This window comes from Fragaria vesca, linkage group LG3 (genome assembly GCF_000184155.1).
Source record: "Fragaria vesca subsp. vesca linkage group LG3, FraVesHawaii_1.0, whole genome shotgun sequence".
Taxonomy (NCBI): domain Eukaryota; kingdom Viridiplantae; phylum Streptophyta; class Magnoliopsida; order Rosales; family Rosaceae; genus Fragaria; species Fragaria vesca.
The window spans coordinates 14,564,273-14,582,084 of NC_020493.1; the positions used below are offsets into that span (position 1 = coordinate 14,564,273).

General features: G+C 37.8%; 4 protein-coding genes across 6 annotated transcripts; 2 read left to right on the plus strand and 2 right to left on the minus strand.

Moving 5' to 3' along the window:
• The first annotated feature begins 1,598 nt into the window (after nucleotides 1-1,598).
• LOC101309621 lies at nucleotides 1,599-5,666 on the plus strand. The gene is made up of 5 exons (XM_004294336.1): nucleotides 1,599-1,716; nucleotides 3,200-3,551; nucleotides 3,675-4,638; nucleotides 4,960-5,196; nucleotides 5,392-5,666. Exons 2-5 carry the CDS (start codon nucleotides 3,230-3,232, stop codon nucleotides 5,519-5,521), a joined length of 1,653 nt encoding a protein of 550 aa, XP_004294384.1. The 5' UTR covers nucleotides 1,599-1,716; nucleotides 3,200-3,229; the 3' UTR covers nucleotides 5,522-5,666.
• A 1,835-nt stretch (nucleotides 5,667-7,501) lies between these two features.
• LOC101309915 (calcium-dependent protein kinase 9-like) lies at nucleotides 7,502-12,521 on the plus strand. Its single transcript, XM_004294337.1, has 8 exons — nucleotides 7,502-8,561; nucleotides 9,844-9,987; nucleotides 10,094-10,246; nucleotides 10,849-10,958; nucleotides 11,094-11,261; nucleotides 11,348-11,475; nucleotides 11,919-12,018; nucleotides 12,121-12,521. The coding sequence occupies exons 1-8, from the start codon at nucleotides 7,814-7,816 to the stop codon at nucleotides 12,193-12,195; spliced, it is 1,626 nt and encodes a 541-aa protein (XP_004294385.1). The 5' UTR covers nucleotides 7,502-7,813; the 3' UTR covers nucleotides 12,196-12,521.
• Nucleotides 12,522-12,777: 256 nt separating this feature from the next.
• LOC101299460 (TMV resistance protein N-like) lies at nucleotides 12,778-14,251 on the minus strand. Its single transcript, XM_004295773.1, has 2 exons — nucleotides 13,677-14,251; nucleotides 12,778-13,575 (listed from the first exon to the last, which is right to left on the minus strand). The coding sequence occupies exons 1-2, from the start codon at nucleotides 14,249-14,251 to the stop codon at nucleotides 12,888-12,890; spliced, it is 1,263 nt and encodes a 420-aa protein (XP_004295821.1). The 3' UTR covers nucleotides 12,778-12,887.
• Nucleotides 14,252-15,194: 943 nt separating this feature from the next.
• LOC101310202 (protein translation factor SUI1 homolog) lies at nucleotides 15,195-16,575 on the minus strand. Of its 3 annotated transcripts, none has more exons than XM_004294339.1 (2): nucleotides 16,495-16,575; nucleotides 15,195-15,842 (listed from the first exon to the last, which is right to left on the minus strand). In XM_004294339.1, the coding sequence occupies exon 2, from the start codon at nucleotides 15,792-15,794 to the stop codon at nucleotides 15,456-15,458; it is 339 nt and encodes a 112-aa protein (XP_004294387.1). In that variant the 5' UTR covers nucleotides 15,795-15,842; nucleotides 16,495-16,575; the 3' UTR covers nucleotides 15,195-15,455. The 3 variants fall into 3 exon arrangements, with proteins under 3 accessions (XP_004294387.1, XP_004294388.1, XP_004294386.1); XM_004294340.1 differs by having other exon boundaries at nucleotides 16,534-16,545; XM_004294338.1 differs by lacking the exon at nucleotides 16,495-16,575 and having other exon boundaries at nucleotides 15,195-16,439.
• Between the last annotated feature and the right edge of the window lie 1,237 nt (nucleotides 16,576-17,812).

Below are 17,812 nucleotides of genomic sequence, written 5' to 3' on the forward strand. Positions count from 1 at the left end.
AGATACTAGGACGGTGGAGATGAGGAAATTCGATCGAAAAGTGGTGTAAAAATGGAAATCCGCACCTGATCAGCATTGTATATATATATATATTTATATATATAGCTTATTTAGAGCAACTGGGTTCTTTTATATTTTACCAAAATAAATGCAGAGGCTTGGAGTTTCCCATTTCCAACTTGGCAATGCTATCCTGAACAAGAATCAACCCCACCAAGATTTGACAAGATATATACAACTCCATGCTGTTTAGTATTCATCAGTTTAATTTTGAGATACGGGAAATGAATAACTATGCTTAATGTGGATGTGTTTTGTTTTCAAAGATATGCTATTCTATGTGCTTAATTTAGTTTTCTTTTTTATTTCGTTTTTTAATCATTATTGTAAAACAAAAAATATCAAAAGCTTCTACCAAAAATTACTTAAGTTGAAAACCTCGGCAAAGAATTCCAAAGGAAGCTTGGAGGGGCAGCAAGGTTTGATAACTTTTCTGAGGATCCTGAAAAGAGAGGGATCATAAGAAGATATTCCATAGAACATAAAGGAAATCTCGAACGCAAGACACAAAGAGGCTAAAGATATTTGGTCAGTGAAGGTAAATGAATGAACTTAGAAAAGAGTCAAGATCTTAAATATTGTGTTGGAATGATCGTTTTTGTTCTTTTCCGAGTGGATGTAAGTGAATCATTCTATGTTCCCTTCTCAATATATTCATTTTCCCTTTTTTTCAAAAAGAAAAATATATTTTTTTTATCTACTTTTCTAACGTTACTGAAACACTGTAACTAAAAACTCATAAAATTTGAATTTTTCATGCCCATCGAAACCAAGGGGTTTGGCTTACTAATTTGATAGCACATCGTTTTAATGCTCAGTTTGTCTCTGAGCTTGCACGTATGCAATTTTTCGTTTTAACCATTTACACGAACAACTTACGGTCATACCACAATTGTGTGCATTGACAAAAAATGCTTATTATGTATTTAGGTGATTATAGATTTTTGTGTTGTAGGCTCACCTCTAACAAGAGAGTGAAATGCGGCAATGAGGGCCATTTTTCATCATATAATAATTAGTCACTGATTCATGACACAAATCTAAAAATGTTATATTTGTGTCATTTTAGCTTAAAGATTACGAATATAATCTAATATAATTTTTTATTTGAAAAGTAAAATGAAAATAGTATCGATTGTTCTCTTACGAACCAGACTGACTCTTAACTGAAAATTGAAACTTTTAATAGATTCAATCAATGGAAAAATTCAAAATCGTGGACTCATATGTACCTTAGTTCATGATGTTAGAACCCGTGGACTAATAGTTTCCGGTCTCCCGAGTTTACTCATGTTTAGAGGGGGCAAACTTGTCACGAATGCCTTGGCTGCTCTTGGTGATCAAATTATAGTGGTCATCGGACTGCTACTTTGCCTGATGTTGTGTTGGGCCAATACCATATGTTAGCAGGGGGCTTTTGTTTTGGGCAACAATAGGAATTTCTCTAGGCCTATATCACTCTGGACCCAAAACGGATGTGAAACCAATAGTTCAATATAGTTGATCTTGACCCCATAGATCCGACAAAACGTGAAGTTGGTTCCTTTCTCTCTCTCGATCACCCAAAACCTCAATCTCTCTCTCACTCTCCGACTCAGACTCTCTGTCTCTCTTCGTTTGGCAGAAGCAAATTTCACATGCACACAAATATTACAGGTATTCTCTTCTTCCTCCTCCTCCTCTCTCTCTCTCTCTCTCTATGTCTTCTTCTTTTGTAAATTAAACAAAATCTTTTTTCCTCTTTTTTCTAAAGAAGAGAGGAAAAAAATCTCACTTTTTTTAATATTTGAAATGGAAGATGTTGTGATTATGTTAAGCATGCTGTTTTTGTTTATTTTTAAAGATTGTTTACTTGTAGGTTGGTTTGTTTACTTGTGTAAAGAATTGGACTTTTTGAGTTTTGGGATAGGTTTTGTTAATTTATTGCCACCCATGTTAGCAATTGTGAAATTGAGAAAATGATTAGGCTTTCAGCTCTGTTACATTTCGGGTCTCAAATTGTATATATTACTTTGATTTTCTTTTTGAAATGGGTGTCGAAAGGTACAGCTGGTAAGATAGTGAGAGTGTTCTCTGGGTGTGGCGTGGTATCAAAGAAGGGGTGTTTATAAGACTCCTATTGAAATAAGTTGGTTGGAACACAATGTAGGGGGCTTCATAAATGTGGTTGTGTTTAGGTGTACCAGAAGTCTAGATGTAACTGAGATTGATTCGTCTGCCGGGAATTCTATGAATTGTATTTTGTTTCTGGATTCTTAAGCTTATGGAAGGTGTGTCGGATATAAAGCGGGACAATTTCAAGGCTTGAGGTGAGCGATATATGAAATTTATATCTCACCAAGCAGTTATGTTTCATATTGTCCCAAAGTGCAATTGCGGAATCATTAGAGGTCATAAACATTATGTGTGTTTGATTTGATATCCTTTCTGTGGTCCTTAGTCGTGGTTGAGCTATTGCACAAGTTTTTGGAGCCATTGGAGGTTGCTAGAAGGAGGATTATGCTTCCTATATATGCTGGATGGGAAGTGTTGCCTGTAATTGGTTAGGCTTGTAGACACAAGAAGGGACTTAACTGTAGCAATGAAATGAAGCTATCATGTTCACCCAATTATCTGGAAGCTTAAAACTGTATTAAGGATTTGTTAGATCAAGGCTGAGATCATTTTGCTGGTGAATTTTCCAACTGTTCTAAATTCAAGATTTGAGGAAATGTTCTGATGCTTATTTATGGATTTGAATTGTAGCAGCTTTTGGCTTGAATTGTTAAGTGTTGCACATCAATGTCGATTCATTAGTGTGATTAGTGTTTTCATTTCTATGGAGTAACTAATCTTTCAGGATGCATATGCATGTTTAGTTTAAATGGAAATTTGAATATTGGAAATATCTTTTCACTTCTCTTGAAGTGAAGTTGTAGACTTCTCATTAGGTGACACCAACTTTTAAGCATTGCTTTGTTAATAGAAGTCATATTTGCTTGCATAGTGGTTAAAATCATCTCTGTATGTGAGATTGCGAGTTATGGCTGGGATAGCATAATACCTTGGAACATTCTGATTTGGAACTTCAACATGATTTCTTTCAGTTGTCTCTATGGCTTTCAAAGTGATCACTTATTTTTGGTTGAATAAATTGCAGGGGTTCTCGCAAGAGAGTTCAATAGAAAATATGGATGATCATCTTGAAAATGATGATTCCATGTTGGCCAGAGAACGAGACCTTAAATTTGAAGTTGATAACGTTGAAGTCGTTCATAGTTATCCGGATGAAAAAAGCTTTGATAGAGGGCATGAATGTCATGAGGAACTCAACGAACATGAGCAAGCGATTTCTCACTCACTAGATGCAGACTTCAAAGATCAAATTCCAGAATCTCCAGTAAAATCTTATCCTGTGCCTGTTGGTTTTGATCATGACAATACCATAGAAACAAAAGTTGATTTTCAAGAGAGGACTCAGTCCACATACGATGGCAGTAATCATTACCAAGGTGAGATGGATGAGTTGCATGGCAGTAATATTTTTAAAACCTCCTCTCAATCTAAGTCGCAAACTTTCGATAATGAAATGGGAACTGAAGATTCTCCTAATTCTCAGGAGTTTCCTCTGACAGAAACTACAAACCAGGGAGCCGGAGATTCTTACTTGGTTCGGTTTCCTCGTGCTGGAAGAGTAAGGAATATCAGCTCAGAGAAGTTACAGGATGATATAGTTACATCTTCCATTCATGGAATAGAAAAGGAAGCTACTGATATACAAACAGGGCAGTCATTATCTTCTCCCAAATCACACTGGTTGGATAATGAATCAAACAAAGATGACTCCCCAGATGAGAACAGACTACGAGGAGTAACCCAGTCTGACCTTCAGTTTCATGGTAGATCAGCCAGCAGATCAATATCTCCTATGACTAGGAGAGAAATGCCAATTTCACCTGAAGGGTCTCCTCTGCCACTTCACTCTCTTCATGACCATGAGCATATATCTTCTCAGCAAGGTTCTCCAGACCCATCATATGAACCTCAATCTCATAGGCAGAGAATTTCTTCACCTGAAAGGTCTGACGTGCAAGCAGGAGTTTTCTATGATCACTTATCTCCTGTGAGGCAGACCTCTGCTTCTACGCATGGCATTCGACAAGAGCCCCCAGAAGACTGTTTTGTTGTGAAGCATCTATCTGCATCCTTAAAGTCCCATCACTCACCTCCAAAGTATCGGAAAAGGAACAGATTAGAGTCACAATCACCCATTCAGTGTAGACATTCACCCACTCTGCATAGAGGTTCACCCACTCGTCACAGAGTTTCACCCACTCGGCGCAGAGGTTCACCCACTCGGCACAGAGTTTCACCCACTCGGCGCAGAGGTTCACCCACTCGGCACAGAGTTTCACCCATTCGACACAGAGGTTCACCCGCTCGACTTAGAGATGCTCATGCCTACCAGAGAGGTTATCGTGATAGATATCGATCAAGGTCCCCATATTCAAAATCCCATAATAGATCAAGGTCCCCCCATTCAAGAGCTCATTATAGGTCAAGATCCCCTTATTCAAGTGACCATCATAGATTGACAAGGTTAAATTCTATATCCTCTCCCTTTTCTAGTGAAAAATCCCTTTTCGACTGGCAACAAATTATTAGATAGTGTTAGATTTGGTTTATATGTGAATCTTTTTCACTTGGTTAGTTTATATGATGACCTCACAACACTGAGACAATTGCATTTTTCTAATACATAATTTATCTGCAAGAATTTCTGAAAATAGGATAGTAATCCAAAACTTCATTATTCAGGTGAATCATTGGTTAAAGTAAGTACTGGCTCTAATTCGTGTTGTATTATCTATAACATCTAATCTGTTCTGCTGTCCTGATATTTCATCCTTTAATTTACAGCAAGCGAAGGCAGTCTCCAAGGCACAGGTCCTCTTACCCTGAACACCATAATTCTCATCGCCCTTCTCCTAGAAGGACACGTTGGTCACCACCTGTTAATAGGAAAACTGGATTAGGGAAACCTGGTAGAAATTTATTTGTTGCAGGTTTCAGCTTCTTAACTTCAGAGAGAGATTTGGAAAGGAAATTTTCTAGGTATGGCCGAGTGCAAGATGTTCGTATTGTTAGAGACAAGAGGTAAATTGCTGCTTTTAACTGCATTCAATTGGTTTGTTGTTATGGATTATTGCATTTTAGTTTATAGTGGAGCACCTATTTTGCTTACTCATTACCTTTCGTATGGCTTTTCTATGGGGAAGACTTCATATTGAAACATCTACTCAAGTTATATCTTCTCTCAATTTGAATGGTTACATTAAATTTTCTTGCAAGGTCCGGAGATTCACGTGGATTTGGGTTCTTGACCTTGGAAAGTGATGAACATGCTGATGCGGCAATCAGAGCTCTAGATGAGACTGAGTGGAATGGTCGGATTATTCTTGTGGAAAAATCGAAAAGTTGAGGAACCTTGCATTGATAACCTTATCGCAGCTAGATATTGGAACCTATTTCGGTTGGTTAATTTGTAGTTTACTGAAGTTAATACTAATCCCCCAGAATCACAGTAATCACCTATATAGCATATATAAAGTTGGGAAGTTCAGTATCATTTTAATTAGAAAAGTTCTCCTCTCTTCTTTTCTTGGTTTTATCTTAATATCGATCCAATGTCTGAATGAACCTCAATATCTTGTAGGAAAAAAAATGATTTCAAAGCCTCATGCATTTGGATCCATTGAAGTCCTTCTCCATCGATTAAATCTAATGCAACATGCATGATGATGACTTGAACTGGCACACCTTAGTGGTGTAGTGTACTTTGCCTTATCCTTAAGATATGATTCTTGTCTAGTGGATCAGTTGGTAAAAAGTTGTACAATATGGAAGAGAAAGAAGCTTTACTTCTTTATTTTTGTTATCTAGGAATCTAGGATGGCTGCTATGATTATTGCTAATACGCCACGTTTGATATTAGTAGTATTCTGGTACTCAATAACAGATTCTAGGATCAGAAGAAATACTTTATCCCCAAAAATATCCAAATACGCAACACAAAATAACATGTGATTCACACCATATCATGCTTTATGTATAATAAGACAACAAAATGATGATGAAATAAAGCAACATGAGAAAGCAGCCAGTCATGTTTACGATGCAAGCTCAATAACAATCTCAAGTTTTTGTAGCTTCCCAAAAGCAAATTACAGCTCAATAATATAATAAAATACATAAGATTCGAAATGTTCTAACTTCTGATCTTTGTGAGGGTCAAATTTTCCTCAGTATTTACCATGTAACATTCATTTGGAGACTGCTTCAAACCTTGTGGAATCATCTCAATCAAAACCGCGTGGTATATAGACCAAGTATCAATTGAAGGTCGAAATTGTGATTACGAGTGTTGTTTAATTGGTCTGATTTGATCATCACGAGTGTGTGTTCTTGGTTGGTCAAGCAGGTTGTGATGGTGGCCCATGATAGACACACCTTTCATGTTTCCCGCTTTGTCTAGGAGCTACAACAATTTCCCATGTACCTGCGCGTCCAGTGTCTAACTCCTTTTCTGGATCTGAAACTCCCAACTTGCCAAATATCTAACTTGTCTGTGACTTGATGAAAACAATGTTCCTTTTATTTTGGGATTTGTGTGATCATCTCTTTCAATGATAGTTTTCTCAACTTTGTTGGTGTATGTGGTTCAAGCAATAATGATACCTCGATATACATCATCGTTATACTGTATATTTTCATATGAAATTTCGATTTCTTTACTAATTAGTTTAAATTATTCAACTTTTAAAGTTAAATTTAACGTTACAAATTTAACTTATCATATATATGTGATGTATATTCATCAAGCGCACCTGTTATAGATTAGATAACAATGCATCATCACTGTCAAAAACTCTAAATATTAGCCACGCAACAGGAACAAGATTAATGCCTAGATTCAATCACACTATATTATACTTAACTACTGCTTTTAAAATCTTTATATTTGATCATGAAGTTAGTGAGTTAGTTGTGAATTTTAATATAACATTGCACAAGTTTAGAACTGATTGTTAGTGATTCACCCAAAATCGTGTTGGATACAAAACCTTCCTAATTGTTTGAGATGTGCATCACTGTCAAAATATTAGCCATCACCTCTCTAAGACTGCCATCTTTTAATTACTTGAATATGAAGATGAAGATATGATTGAATAACCCGTCAACCTTCATTCCTTAATCCTTTTAGCTCTCCCAGCCTTGGCTTGCTGTCTTGTCACTTCATTGGCATTGATTAGTCCTATGAGGAATCCCTGACTGACTGAAATGTTCACCATTTCCACTTAATTGAAACAGAAACAGTTGACCCAGTGTTACCTCTGCTTTGTACTTTTTCTTCAAAAGCCCAAAACACTTTGATCCATTCCCATCAAAACCCTTTCCCAAGTTTTTGCTATCTTTACCAAATCCTCTGCATATTATTCCCTGATCCTCATCTGGGTTCTCCCCTTTTTCCTTGAATCCTCAACCTTTGCTTTTCATCATTTCTGATCCAAAAGTCTGTCACTTGGGTCTTCTCTTTTCATTGAAAAGATTCAATCTTTGCTATCATACAAATCCATACTTGCAAATTCAGTCTGTATCAGCTCATCCTTACCCAATTGAGCAGATTCTCCACTTGGGTCTTCTCCATTCCTTGAAAAGATTCAATCTTTGGTATCACACAAATCCGTTTTGTCCTTTTTGGGAATAAGGCCAGATGGGCAAGTGTCTAAGCAAAAGCAGAGAGCCAGAGCCACAGCATAATGGGTACAGATCAGGTGGAGGAGCTGGAGCACATTACCAAAAACCCCATGAGCCAGTTGTTCACCAACCCAAAGCCTCTGCTCAGCAACACCATCAGATACCAGAGAAGCGTGGCATGGCTGCCCATCAAGAACCCCAACCAGCTTGGAAGCCATCTGTCCCAGCCAGACACCCCAAACCAGTTCACAGGCCAGATACCATTCTGGGGAAGCCATATGAGGATGTGAAGCTTCACTACACCTTGGGAAAGGAGTTGGGTAGAGGGCAATTTGGGGTTACTTATCTTTGTACTGAGAATTCAACTGGGATGAAATATGCTTGTAAGTCAATCTCAAAGAGGAAGCTGGTGACCAAAAATGACAAGGAGGATATAAAGAGGGAGATTCAGATTCTGCAGCATTTGAGTGGGCAGCCAAACATTGTGGAGTTCAAGGGGTCCTATGAGGATAAGCAGTCTGTGCATGTTTGTATGGAGCTTTGTGCTGGTGGGGAGCTTTTTGATAGGATTATTGCAAAGGGTCATTATAGTGAGAGAGCAGCTTCTGCAATATGCAGGTCAATTGTGAGTGTTGTGCATATCTGTCATTTCATGGGTGTGATGCATAGAGACCTCAAGCCTGAGAATTTCTTGCTGTCTAGCAAGGATGAGAATGCCCTTCTCAAGGCTACTGACTTCGGGTTGTCAGTGTTCATCGAAGAAGGTATGTTGGCTTTTAAGTTGTTCATTTGTGAATTTTTGAAGGAGCATTGTATAGTTGCTTTACTTGTTTGAAGTTCACTCATATTTTCTAGGAAAACTAACTGGTTTATATTGTTGGAAAGGTATTTTAGGTGAATTGTGCATTTTCTAGTCATCTAAAACTAGGTTTGCTTGCTAAATGTATGTTCCAAATAGTTGCATTACTTGCTTGAAATTCGATCCTTATAGCTAGGAAGACTATTTGGTTTATATTATAGGAAAGTTATTTAGGTGAATTGTGCATTTTCTATTCATCTAACACTTGGTTGCTTGCTAAGCGTATGTTTGAAATAGTATAATGCTAGACCTATGGCCAAGTCTATTTAAAAGTTTGCTGGATCTCATACAATATGATTAAGTTTGAAAGAAGACTAAGCCAATTTGGCTTTAAAAATCATTATGATGACTGGGGCTTATGTAGCTGGGTAGATATTCTCTTTGTGAAAATCTTCTGGTAATTATTGAATTTATTACTTTTATTTAGTGGTAGATATTGAGTTTATCTTTACAGTGAGGTAAACCGGAATTGAATTTCATCAACCTTTGAAATCACTGCTTCTATATTTGAATTTATTCTGTTATGCTTGATACATGGTGCACCAAGCAGTTTCTATTGTCATATTTCCTACTTGGCCTGCATCATTTCTGGCAATGGAAGAGTAATATGTCACTGAAAAAAATTAGTGAAGTGAAGAGTCAGAATATGCAATGTAGATGTCGTATTAGTTGCAGCATCTTTAGAGTACAGGATAGTGAAGAGTATTTAACTATGAGCTTCATGTTTGAATATTAAACCAAGCCAAAGAATGTTGCAGCCTTGTCTGGTATATCTGTGTCTGGATCTTTGACTATTGTGTTTACTATTGACACCACGGTTATAATATATTTGAAATGTTTGATGAGCTGAGTTTATTCCTTAAACTTAATGTACAATCAGGTTTGCTCGTTTTAAATAGTTAGTAGTTTCATGGATTTAATAGTTATCCCCAAGACAACATCATGGAAAGATTTATGTCTTAAGATCACTGAATTGACTTTTATTGGACTAACTGCATTCAACTGGTCATCACATCACTTATTTCCTGAACTACCGCGGAATAGTCTGTAAATATAGTAATTTACTGCCTATATAAGTAGTATGCACATATGTGTGACAACTGTTGGCCTATTAGTACATGGTTATGCTTTTATATTCATGTACTTCCAGTTGAAGAATAGTTATTCATATATGTTCCATTTTCCAGGAAAGGTGTATCGTGATATAGTTGGGAGTGCTTACTATGTTGCTCCTGAAGTACTGCGGCGCAGATATGGCAAGGAAATAGATATCTGGAGTGCAGGAGTTATTCTGTATATTTTACTAAGTGGAGTACCTCCATTTTGGGCTGGTAAAAACACAATTCTATGTTTGTTTCTATAAACATGATATGATGTATATTTTTGGGTTCTGTAGTTTTTACTTTGCTGGATCGTGTTTTTACATGACTTGTTCAGAAACTGAGAAGGGAATATTTGATGCTATATTGGAGGGAGAGATTGACTTTGAGAGTGCACCATGGCCATCAATATCACACAGTGCTAAGGACCTGGTCCGGAGGATGCTGACACAAGACCCTAAAAAGCGCATTACTTCAGCTCAGGTTCTAGGTATTTATGGCTAGCTACTGAAAAACTCGTTCATCCACAATGGTTTTATCTATTATAGTTTGGCTTTCGTGCAATCACATTACTTTTCATGTAGAAGAACCCTTGTGCGTGGCTAGCAGATAATTATGTATTGTTCTTTCTGTGAGGTTTCATAGTCAAATATGGAATTCTGTAGATATCATATTCACCAAATTCACAAGAGAAGGTCCCAGTATTTTAATCAAAAGTGTTTTCCCTAAAAGAGTATATGACAACATATGAGCAGACACACTTTGCACTAGAAGTTTCATGGCATATCATTATAGAAGCAATAATGGGACTCTTTTGCAACTCTTTGTGAAGTTCAGCCTTACTCTTCTTCAAGACCCCACTATGCCCCTGAATTTTAAAGAAGTGAAAATGTAGTAGAGTATTATTTTAGTATCGGCGCATTTCAATCTTTTTGAAAATAGAGAGCTCCTTGTCCCTGTAGTTTACTACCCGTTGTAGATTTTTTCATTCCTGCAACTCTGCAAGCACGTTTCGGTTTGCATTAAAATTATACTTAAGTTGGCTACACCTTTCTTCTAACTGAAATTTTTGTATTTTGATGTTCATCATAGAGCACCCATGGATCAAGGAAGAAGCATCAGACAAACCCATAGATAGCGCAGTGCTTTCTAGAATGAAGCAGTTTAGAGCAATGAACAAACTTAAAAAACTTGCATTGAAGGTAGGTCTATCATGCCGCTTGCGTGCATGAAGTATTTACAAATTTGTATGTGTGTTCTAGTTCATAGGCCTCTGAATCACTAAAGAACTCCATTTGTTATCTGACTATCAAATCACGAATTTGATTATACTATAGGTTATTGCTGAGAATCTTTCTGAAGAAGAAATCCATGGGCTTAAGGCAATGTTTGCAAACATGGATACTGACAAGAGTGGAACCATCACTTATGATGAACTGAAGTCAGGATTGGCTCGACTTGGCTCTAAGCTGACTGAGGCTGAAGTCAAGCAGCTAATGGAAGCTGTAAGCTATTATTGGATTCTTAATACCCCAACTTTTTGTTGCATTGCCGCATCCTACCGAACTCATATTTTGTTATTTACATTCAGGCTGATGTGGATGGCAATGGAGGAATTGATTACATTGAATTCATTACTGCTACAATGCATAGACACAAGCTAGAGAGGGACGAACATCTTTACAAAGCCTTTCAATATTTTGACACAGACAACAGCGGGTAAGCCCTTCTAACATCCATGAATTGTCCACAATTCTTGGATCTCTCTCTTTTTTTTTTTTTTTTTTTTTTTTTGGGAAAACAAATCTTTGACATTCATATCCAAAGGACTGGGAAGTTTCTACTGTCGCACGTAATAACAATTTTGTGACAATTGACCTCAGTTCTCCTCTTCTGGTTCTAGGTTTTCTGAATCCAGTTGTCAATCTAAATTCTTTGTTATCTGTAAAACAGTAATCCATATTCTCCCAAATAAATTTATTCCAGTTGATGTTTGTAAACATCATCTGTACTTAGTTTGGTGCACTGAGGCAAGTTTAATTGGTTTTAGTTCAGTAGTAAACAGAGCAAAAGAGTTCCGTTGGAAATTGACAATATACAGCTCAAGAGACATTAGTATCTGACTACCCATTAAGTAGCTAATGCTTTTATCCTGTTTACAGGTTTATTACTAGAGATGAGCTAGAAAAAGCTATGAAAGAGTATGGAATGGGTGACGAAGCCACAATTCGGGATATTATATCTGAAGTAGATACAGATAATGTAAGTTAATCAATCTTTCTCCAGACTATTCATTTTCTTCAGTTACTCGTCTGCATTATCATATAATATACTCATTAGTACTCAATTCTGTTGGGCGTACAGGATGGTAGGATCAACTACGAGGAGTTCTGCACAATGATGAGAAGTGGAACCCAACAGCAGGGCAAGCTATTTTAACTCTCTTGTGTTGTGATTCTGTTACTGCTGCAAACAACCCATTAGTTGTACCACTAGGCATATATGTGTAAATTGAGGAGCTATATGCTTAGATTCAGAGGCACTTTGAGCCAAGTAAGCAATGCTTGCTTTCATTACCCCCCAGCAGTTATAGATAGTTGCCATGATGATAAAATTTTTAGTTTGCATTGCTTGAGTTGCATCATTACAAAGGCATCAGCTTAAATAGTTGCATCTTCTTTATTTTTGACTTCATCTTGGTTTGTTGATATTTCGAGGAATAATTGAAGAGAGCTTTTTTTTAGCGTGTAAGTTTGTCTCTGGTGAACGCTTTCGTTTCTTTCATGCTTGCTAATAATTCCTTTGTGTATATTTAGAGCCACATTGCTCTCTGATAATATAAATCGAAGAGAAATAATGCTAGATTTGAAGGGCAGTGCCTAACCATCATTATGCATCATCAAAATCGAATTCTATTACAGTGCTAATTTACGCCCATTCTCATGTTGATCTCCTTCGAGCTGAATAATTTTGCCGTGCTCTCTGTGCTGATACAGTGCTGGTGCAGCAGAAATATATTTCTCGTAGCTGAAGTAGGATTGTTCGAGATGCAAAGAGTAGTCGATAAAAGTAGGGGGCTTAACAAGCAACGTTTGTCTTCTGGATTTGATAAAGCATGTGTAGCAAGATTCTCAGCAATAAGAAGAAGTAGACTTTTCTATACGCAAAGAGTACTCGAGAAAAGTCGGGGGCTTAGCAAGCCAATGTTTGTCTTCGGGATTTGATAAACCATGTGTAGCAAGATTCTCAGCAATAGCATTAGCCTTCTGGTGAATAACAGAAAATGTAGACTGCTGAAAGCTGCGTGACATATATTGAATCTCACTAATGATCTGACCGAACGAGGAGGAGGAAGAAGAAGAGGAGGAGGAGAATGAGGAAGTGTCAGAATCATCAGAAGCTGTAGAAGTTTGCAGAGCATTAACAACACGTACAGAGTCACCCTCGAAACAAACTCGCGGCCAACCAAGTTCCTTTGCTAGACACAGAGCCTCCAGTGCTGCCATTGCCACCACGTCGTCCTCCGATTCGACATTAACCAACCTGCACTTTGCTGCCACAAAACGTCCCTTTGTATCCCGAGCAACCACACCTAAACCTCCCTTCCTCACAGTATAGGCACCATCATAATTTATCTTCAGATAACCCTCAGCTGGACGGGACCAAGTTTCTTTCAGCACGATATTAGGTGGTGGTCTTGGAATAACCTCTGTAGCTGTTACCACAAGTGGATCCCTGATTTCATCCAGGGATAACTTGGAGTTTGATAGTTGATCTGCGATCTCTTTAACGATGCGTTTGATGAACCGAGATTCATTCCTATCAAAAAATAAATAAAAATTGATCCCTTAACAAAGATAATGAACAAAAACACCAACTTGTATGAAGCGAAATATGAAGATGTAGAGAGTTGTACATACTGATCCTTGAAAGGCCAGCCGGACAAATTGGCAGCTTCAGAAAGAGCTGCACCCCATCTGCGCACAATCATAATATCATGCTCAAAATAGAGTTCATGTTGAGCAAGTGCCTTACCAAAAGTACCTTTAAGGTGTCGTACATCAGAGGGCTTCACTTTGTAAAACACTGGCCTAACCATCTGTCGTTTTGATTCTCTACATCCAAGGATCTCAACAAGTTCGTCCAAACACCATGGTGATTCTGCATAGCTTTCAGAGAACACGATGACAGACATCCTTGACTCATTGATTGCTTTTGAAAGTGCTCGAGATATTTCTTCTCCTCTTTTGAGCCCGTCATCTATGAAGGTCTTGATTCCTTTGTTGCGCAAAGCTGTGTAAAGATGGCCGGTAAAGTTAGAGCGTGTATCTTCACCTCTGAAATTGAGAAACACGTCGTGTTTGTATGAAATGGGGACTGAAGAAGAAGGTGATGAAGAAGAGTAGGGTGCTTGATTGGTTCTACCGGCCATATTGCTAGCTTCTTGGATGTGAGAACGAAACAGCCTCTCATAATTGAGGTGTGGCGGTTCCATCTGTATAGCTTGTTAAATATAATATGTGTCTGTATGTATATAGATTTGTCAATTTCTGCTTCCTACGGCCGGCCAAAAGTAATAATAATATATATGTAAGAACGATGATCAGAAAGCGAGTTTCGTGTTAACATATATATATATATATATATATATATATATATATCTCTCTCGCAAGAAATTTCCTTGATATATACATTGTTGGATTCACCACCACGTCCGATATGATCAGTCTAGGGACTCTAGGTCACTATGACACTAGCCATTCTTCAGCTGCAAAATGAAATTGTGAAAATAAGTTGAGGAGAGAATGCCATTAGAACATCGATCTGTGAGTCTATCTAGTATTCAACCATCTATCTATGAGCTAGCTAGATATCTTGAATTCTTGATCGCTAGCTCGTAGCTAGTCTGAGAAGTCACAGGCTAGCTAGGACGTTGTATTGATCAGCCCTTCTCAATTCTCATAAAAAGTTACTGCATTTATATCACTAAATGATATTTAGTTGCTTTATCTATAATTCAAGACAAGGAGTAGGAATCCTACATTATATCATATTACTTACTCATAAGACTTGTAGATGTGCAGCTCAAGACTGAGCTACAGGTCTTGATTCCAAATGACCCATAATGTTAGAGCTGCGTGTGTTCACGTCTAATACTCTGAGACGCATCGTGTTTGTCTCAAATGGGGACTAAAGAAGTAGAAGAACCAGCAGGCAGCAGAAGAGGGTAGTAAATTGGTGCTCTGAGCCAAACTACCAGCTCACTTCTCGGACGCTAGAGAGTAGAGACAACGTACTAAACAGAGACTTTTCAATTGCTTTTTGCGTAATTGACGCTTCCTAGTTCCTACTGATTGGCTATAATCTGTTCGAACTTCTAAGAATTGGATAGTCTGCTCAGGAATTCTCAAAAGAGAATGTTGAGGGAGAGCCAATTTGTCATCAAAATCATGCTTTAGGCACATCATTAATGAAATTCGGTGATATTCCAAATACATGTTTAATACAAATGCTATAACCAGGAGAGAAGTCTATCATAAGTTGCACACGTATTATAGACGAACCATCCAGTTATTCATACCAATATTACATACATCACAGTATCACAAATCAAGGACTAGGAGCACCACGCACACATAAATAGTAGCTAACTAGCTGATTGAGCCCCAATGAAGTTGATTCATGTATCAATCGACGGATCAAAAACCATGAATCTTGATCTGCTCCTTCTTAACAATCCTTGCCTGAATAAGAAACTGGAGGACGTTCTTGCGCTGATCGCCTTGGAGCTGGATTATCTTGCCGAGCTCTTTGTCCTGAACCACATTGCCGTTGCAGCAGAACTCTTTCTTGAGGTCCTTGAGTATCTTCTCGTAGCTGAAGTCTTTCTTCAGCCCCTGAACTGTCGTCAGGCACTTCTTCCCATTCCTTTGCTGCACGCGGATATGCACATACTCCTTGGCCCCCGGTGCATCTGCGTCTCTCGCTTCCGCAAATGGATCAAAAGCAGTTGTGATCACAACGTCTAATTCAACCATATATGTGCTTTGCTTGAAAGATCTCTTGACGTACACGTACAAAGGAAGCTGAAAAATGCCACAAAAACACATAAATCGATGGATATTTTAGTTACTATCACAACTAATTCAATACTTTGCCTACAATCCCAATAATTGGGAACATGGAAATTAACATGTCTAAACAATCATTTGAAAACTCCCACATAGAATTATTTTCCACCACAGTTCGATCAAACGCCAACAGACAAGAATTTTCCCAAAACAGTGAAACAATCGATCGATACTTTTGGAAATTAACCATTGACATCACAAGTCACAACCAAGAAACATTAATTTACTGAATCATGCATACAACATAGAAGCGTAGATATAATCAAAACCATGACAAGCTAGCTTGTTGATTCAAACGTCCGATCAGTGCTGTAAAAGAAACCAATATATCATTCCATTTTTCCGGCCACTACCACCTAACAAATAAATCTCGGAGAGCCTGGTAAACCGGTGACCAAGACGACGATATAACCAGAAGTCCAGAACATAACATGTATGTGGTAGAAGCAGAATCAAACATAGCAATTAGCATGATTAGCATCCCAAAGAGAAAAAGTACACATACAAATATAATCGACTATCCACCAAATAAGTACATGCAGCACAACGATTAAGAAAGAAGAGCTACATGCAGAAACGAAACGAGGAAATGAAAAAGCGAACGTACCCTAACTCGGGGGTAAGGCTTTGCTTTCTGAAACCTTACCCGAAGAACAAGCAGCTTCGATACAACGACAACGATTTGGTTTGAGAAATCTCCAGAGCCTCCGGGTCTCTATATATAGGGGCGTCAAGCGCGGTTGACGGTGGGGGTCTGAACCACACGTTCAACTAACCATGGTTAGTAAACCTGGAAGATGAGTTACACAGATGGACGGTGGTGATGGAGCTGTACGCGTTGATTGAACGCATTACCCTAACAGGGTTTGGTTGCAAATTCGGTGGGGAAGGTCGGACCAAATGAGAAGAATCTAGAATCCACTCAATCCAGGACATGATTGAACGGGGAAAGAACACGGTCCGTGCATTTTGGCATACCATTAAAGAGAGCCTCAGACCCCCAGTTTAGAGATGCCTTTGCTTTTTTTTTTTTTTTTTTTTTAAATTTAAATAATAAATTAAGAGATATTAGTTTTTCAGAGATAAGTGATGTAGGACACGAAACTACCCTTGATCTAAAAGGAGAAGGGTCTACTACGCTTTGGAAACCCACCACCCTTCCCGTTAATAAAAGAGCTTCCAACAAGTCTAAACCATAATTCCATAGTCCATGCCCATGCCACGGTAAAAGAGCTTCTAACAAGTCTAGACTTTTGATTACACAATAAGCACATAGAGAAAACGGGAAATTTAAATGTCCATGGAGGCTGATTTGGATTGTCCTGGATATCAAGAAGATTGCGAGATTCTGCCAGAGCATACCCTTTCATCAAATCTTTTGAGAAGCTAACTTTGTTGCCAATGCGTTTGCCACGTTGGTCACCAATGCTTAAGGCAGTGTTTTTGGGAGTCAACATTTCCTCCTTCTGTGAGGCATTAACTTTGATACTTATTTGGAGCAGGCTACTCTAGGGGCTATGCTTAGTAATCAGTCTTTAGCATAAAGAAAAAAGAGTAAAATATTGTATAGTCTTGTGGTTTGAAATCGACATCTATTTAGTCTTTATGATTTTATTTTAATCTGAATAGTCCTTAAAGTCATGATTTTTCATCCAAATAGTCCTTATGACCTTTAACTGAGAAGAATTGAAATTTATTTAGTCCTTGTAGTTTGAAGTCGAGATCTGTTTAGTCCTTATGGTTTTATTTTAATCTGAATAGTCCTTAAAGTTATGATTTTTCATCCAAAAAGTCTTTATGACCTTTAACTGAGAAAAATTGAAATTTGTTTAGTCCTTGTAGTTTGAAGTCAAGATCTGTTTAGTCTTTGTGGTTTTATTTTAATTTAGAATAGTCTTTAAAGTCATAATTTTTCATTCAAATAG

What these genes read in the sequence shown, in the direction of transcription:
- LOC101299460 (XM_004295773.1), bottom strand. Translation starts at nt 14,251, where the DNA reads ATGGAACCGCCACACCTCAATTATGAGAGGCTGTTTCGTTCTCACATC. An exon ending in GGCTGGCCTTTCAAGGATCA is followed by an intron (nt 13,576 to 13,676) that starts GTATGTACAACT and finishes ATTTTTTGATAG; the next exon opens with GAATGAATCTCGGTTCATCA.
- LOC101309621 (XM_004294336.1), top strand. Translation starts at nt 3,230, where the DNA reads ATGGATGATCATCTTGAAAATGATGATTCCATGTTGGCCAGAGAACGA. An exon ending in TGGCAGTAATCATTACCAAG is followed by an intron (nt 3,552 to 3,674) that starts GTGAGATGGATG and finishes TTCCTCTGACAG; the next exon opens with AAACTACAAACCAGGGAGCC. An exon ending in GACCATCATAGATTGACAAG is followed by an intron (nt 4,639 to 4,959) that starts GTTAAATTCTAT and finishes TTTAATTTACAG; the next exon opens with CAAGCGAAGGCAGTCTCCAA.
- LOC101309915 (XM_004294337.1), top strand. Translation starts at nt 7,814, where the DNA reads ATGGGCAAGTGTCTAAGCAAAAGCAGAGAGCCAGAGCCACAGCATAAT. An exon ending in AGTACCTCCATTTTGGGCTG is followed by an intron (nt 9,988 to 10,093) that starts GTAAAAACACAA and finishes TGACTTGTTCAG; the next exon opens with AAACTGAGAAGGGAATATTT. An exon ending in TCAAGCAGCTAATGGAAGCT is followed by an intron (nt 11,262 to 11,347) that starts GTAAGCTATTAT and finishes ATTTACATTCAG; the next exon opens with GCTGATGTGGATGGCAATGG.
- LOC101310202 (XM_004294338.1), bottom strand. Translation starts at nt 15,866, where the DNA reads ATGTGTTTTTGTGGCATTTTTCAGCTTCCTTTGTACGTGTACGTCAAG.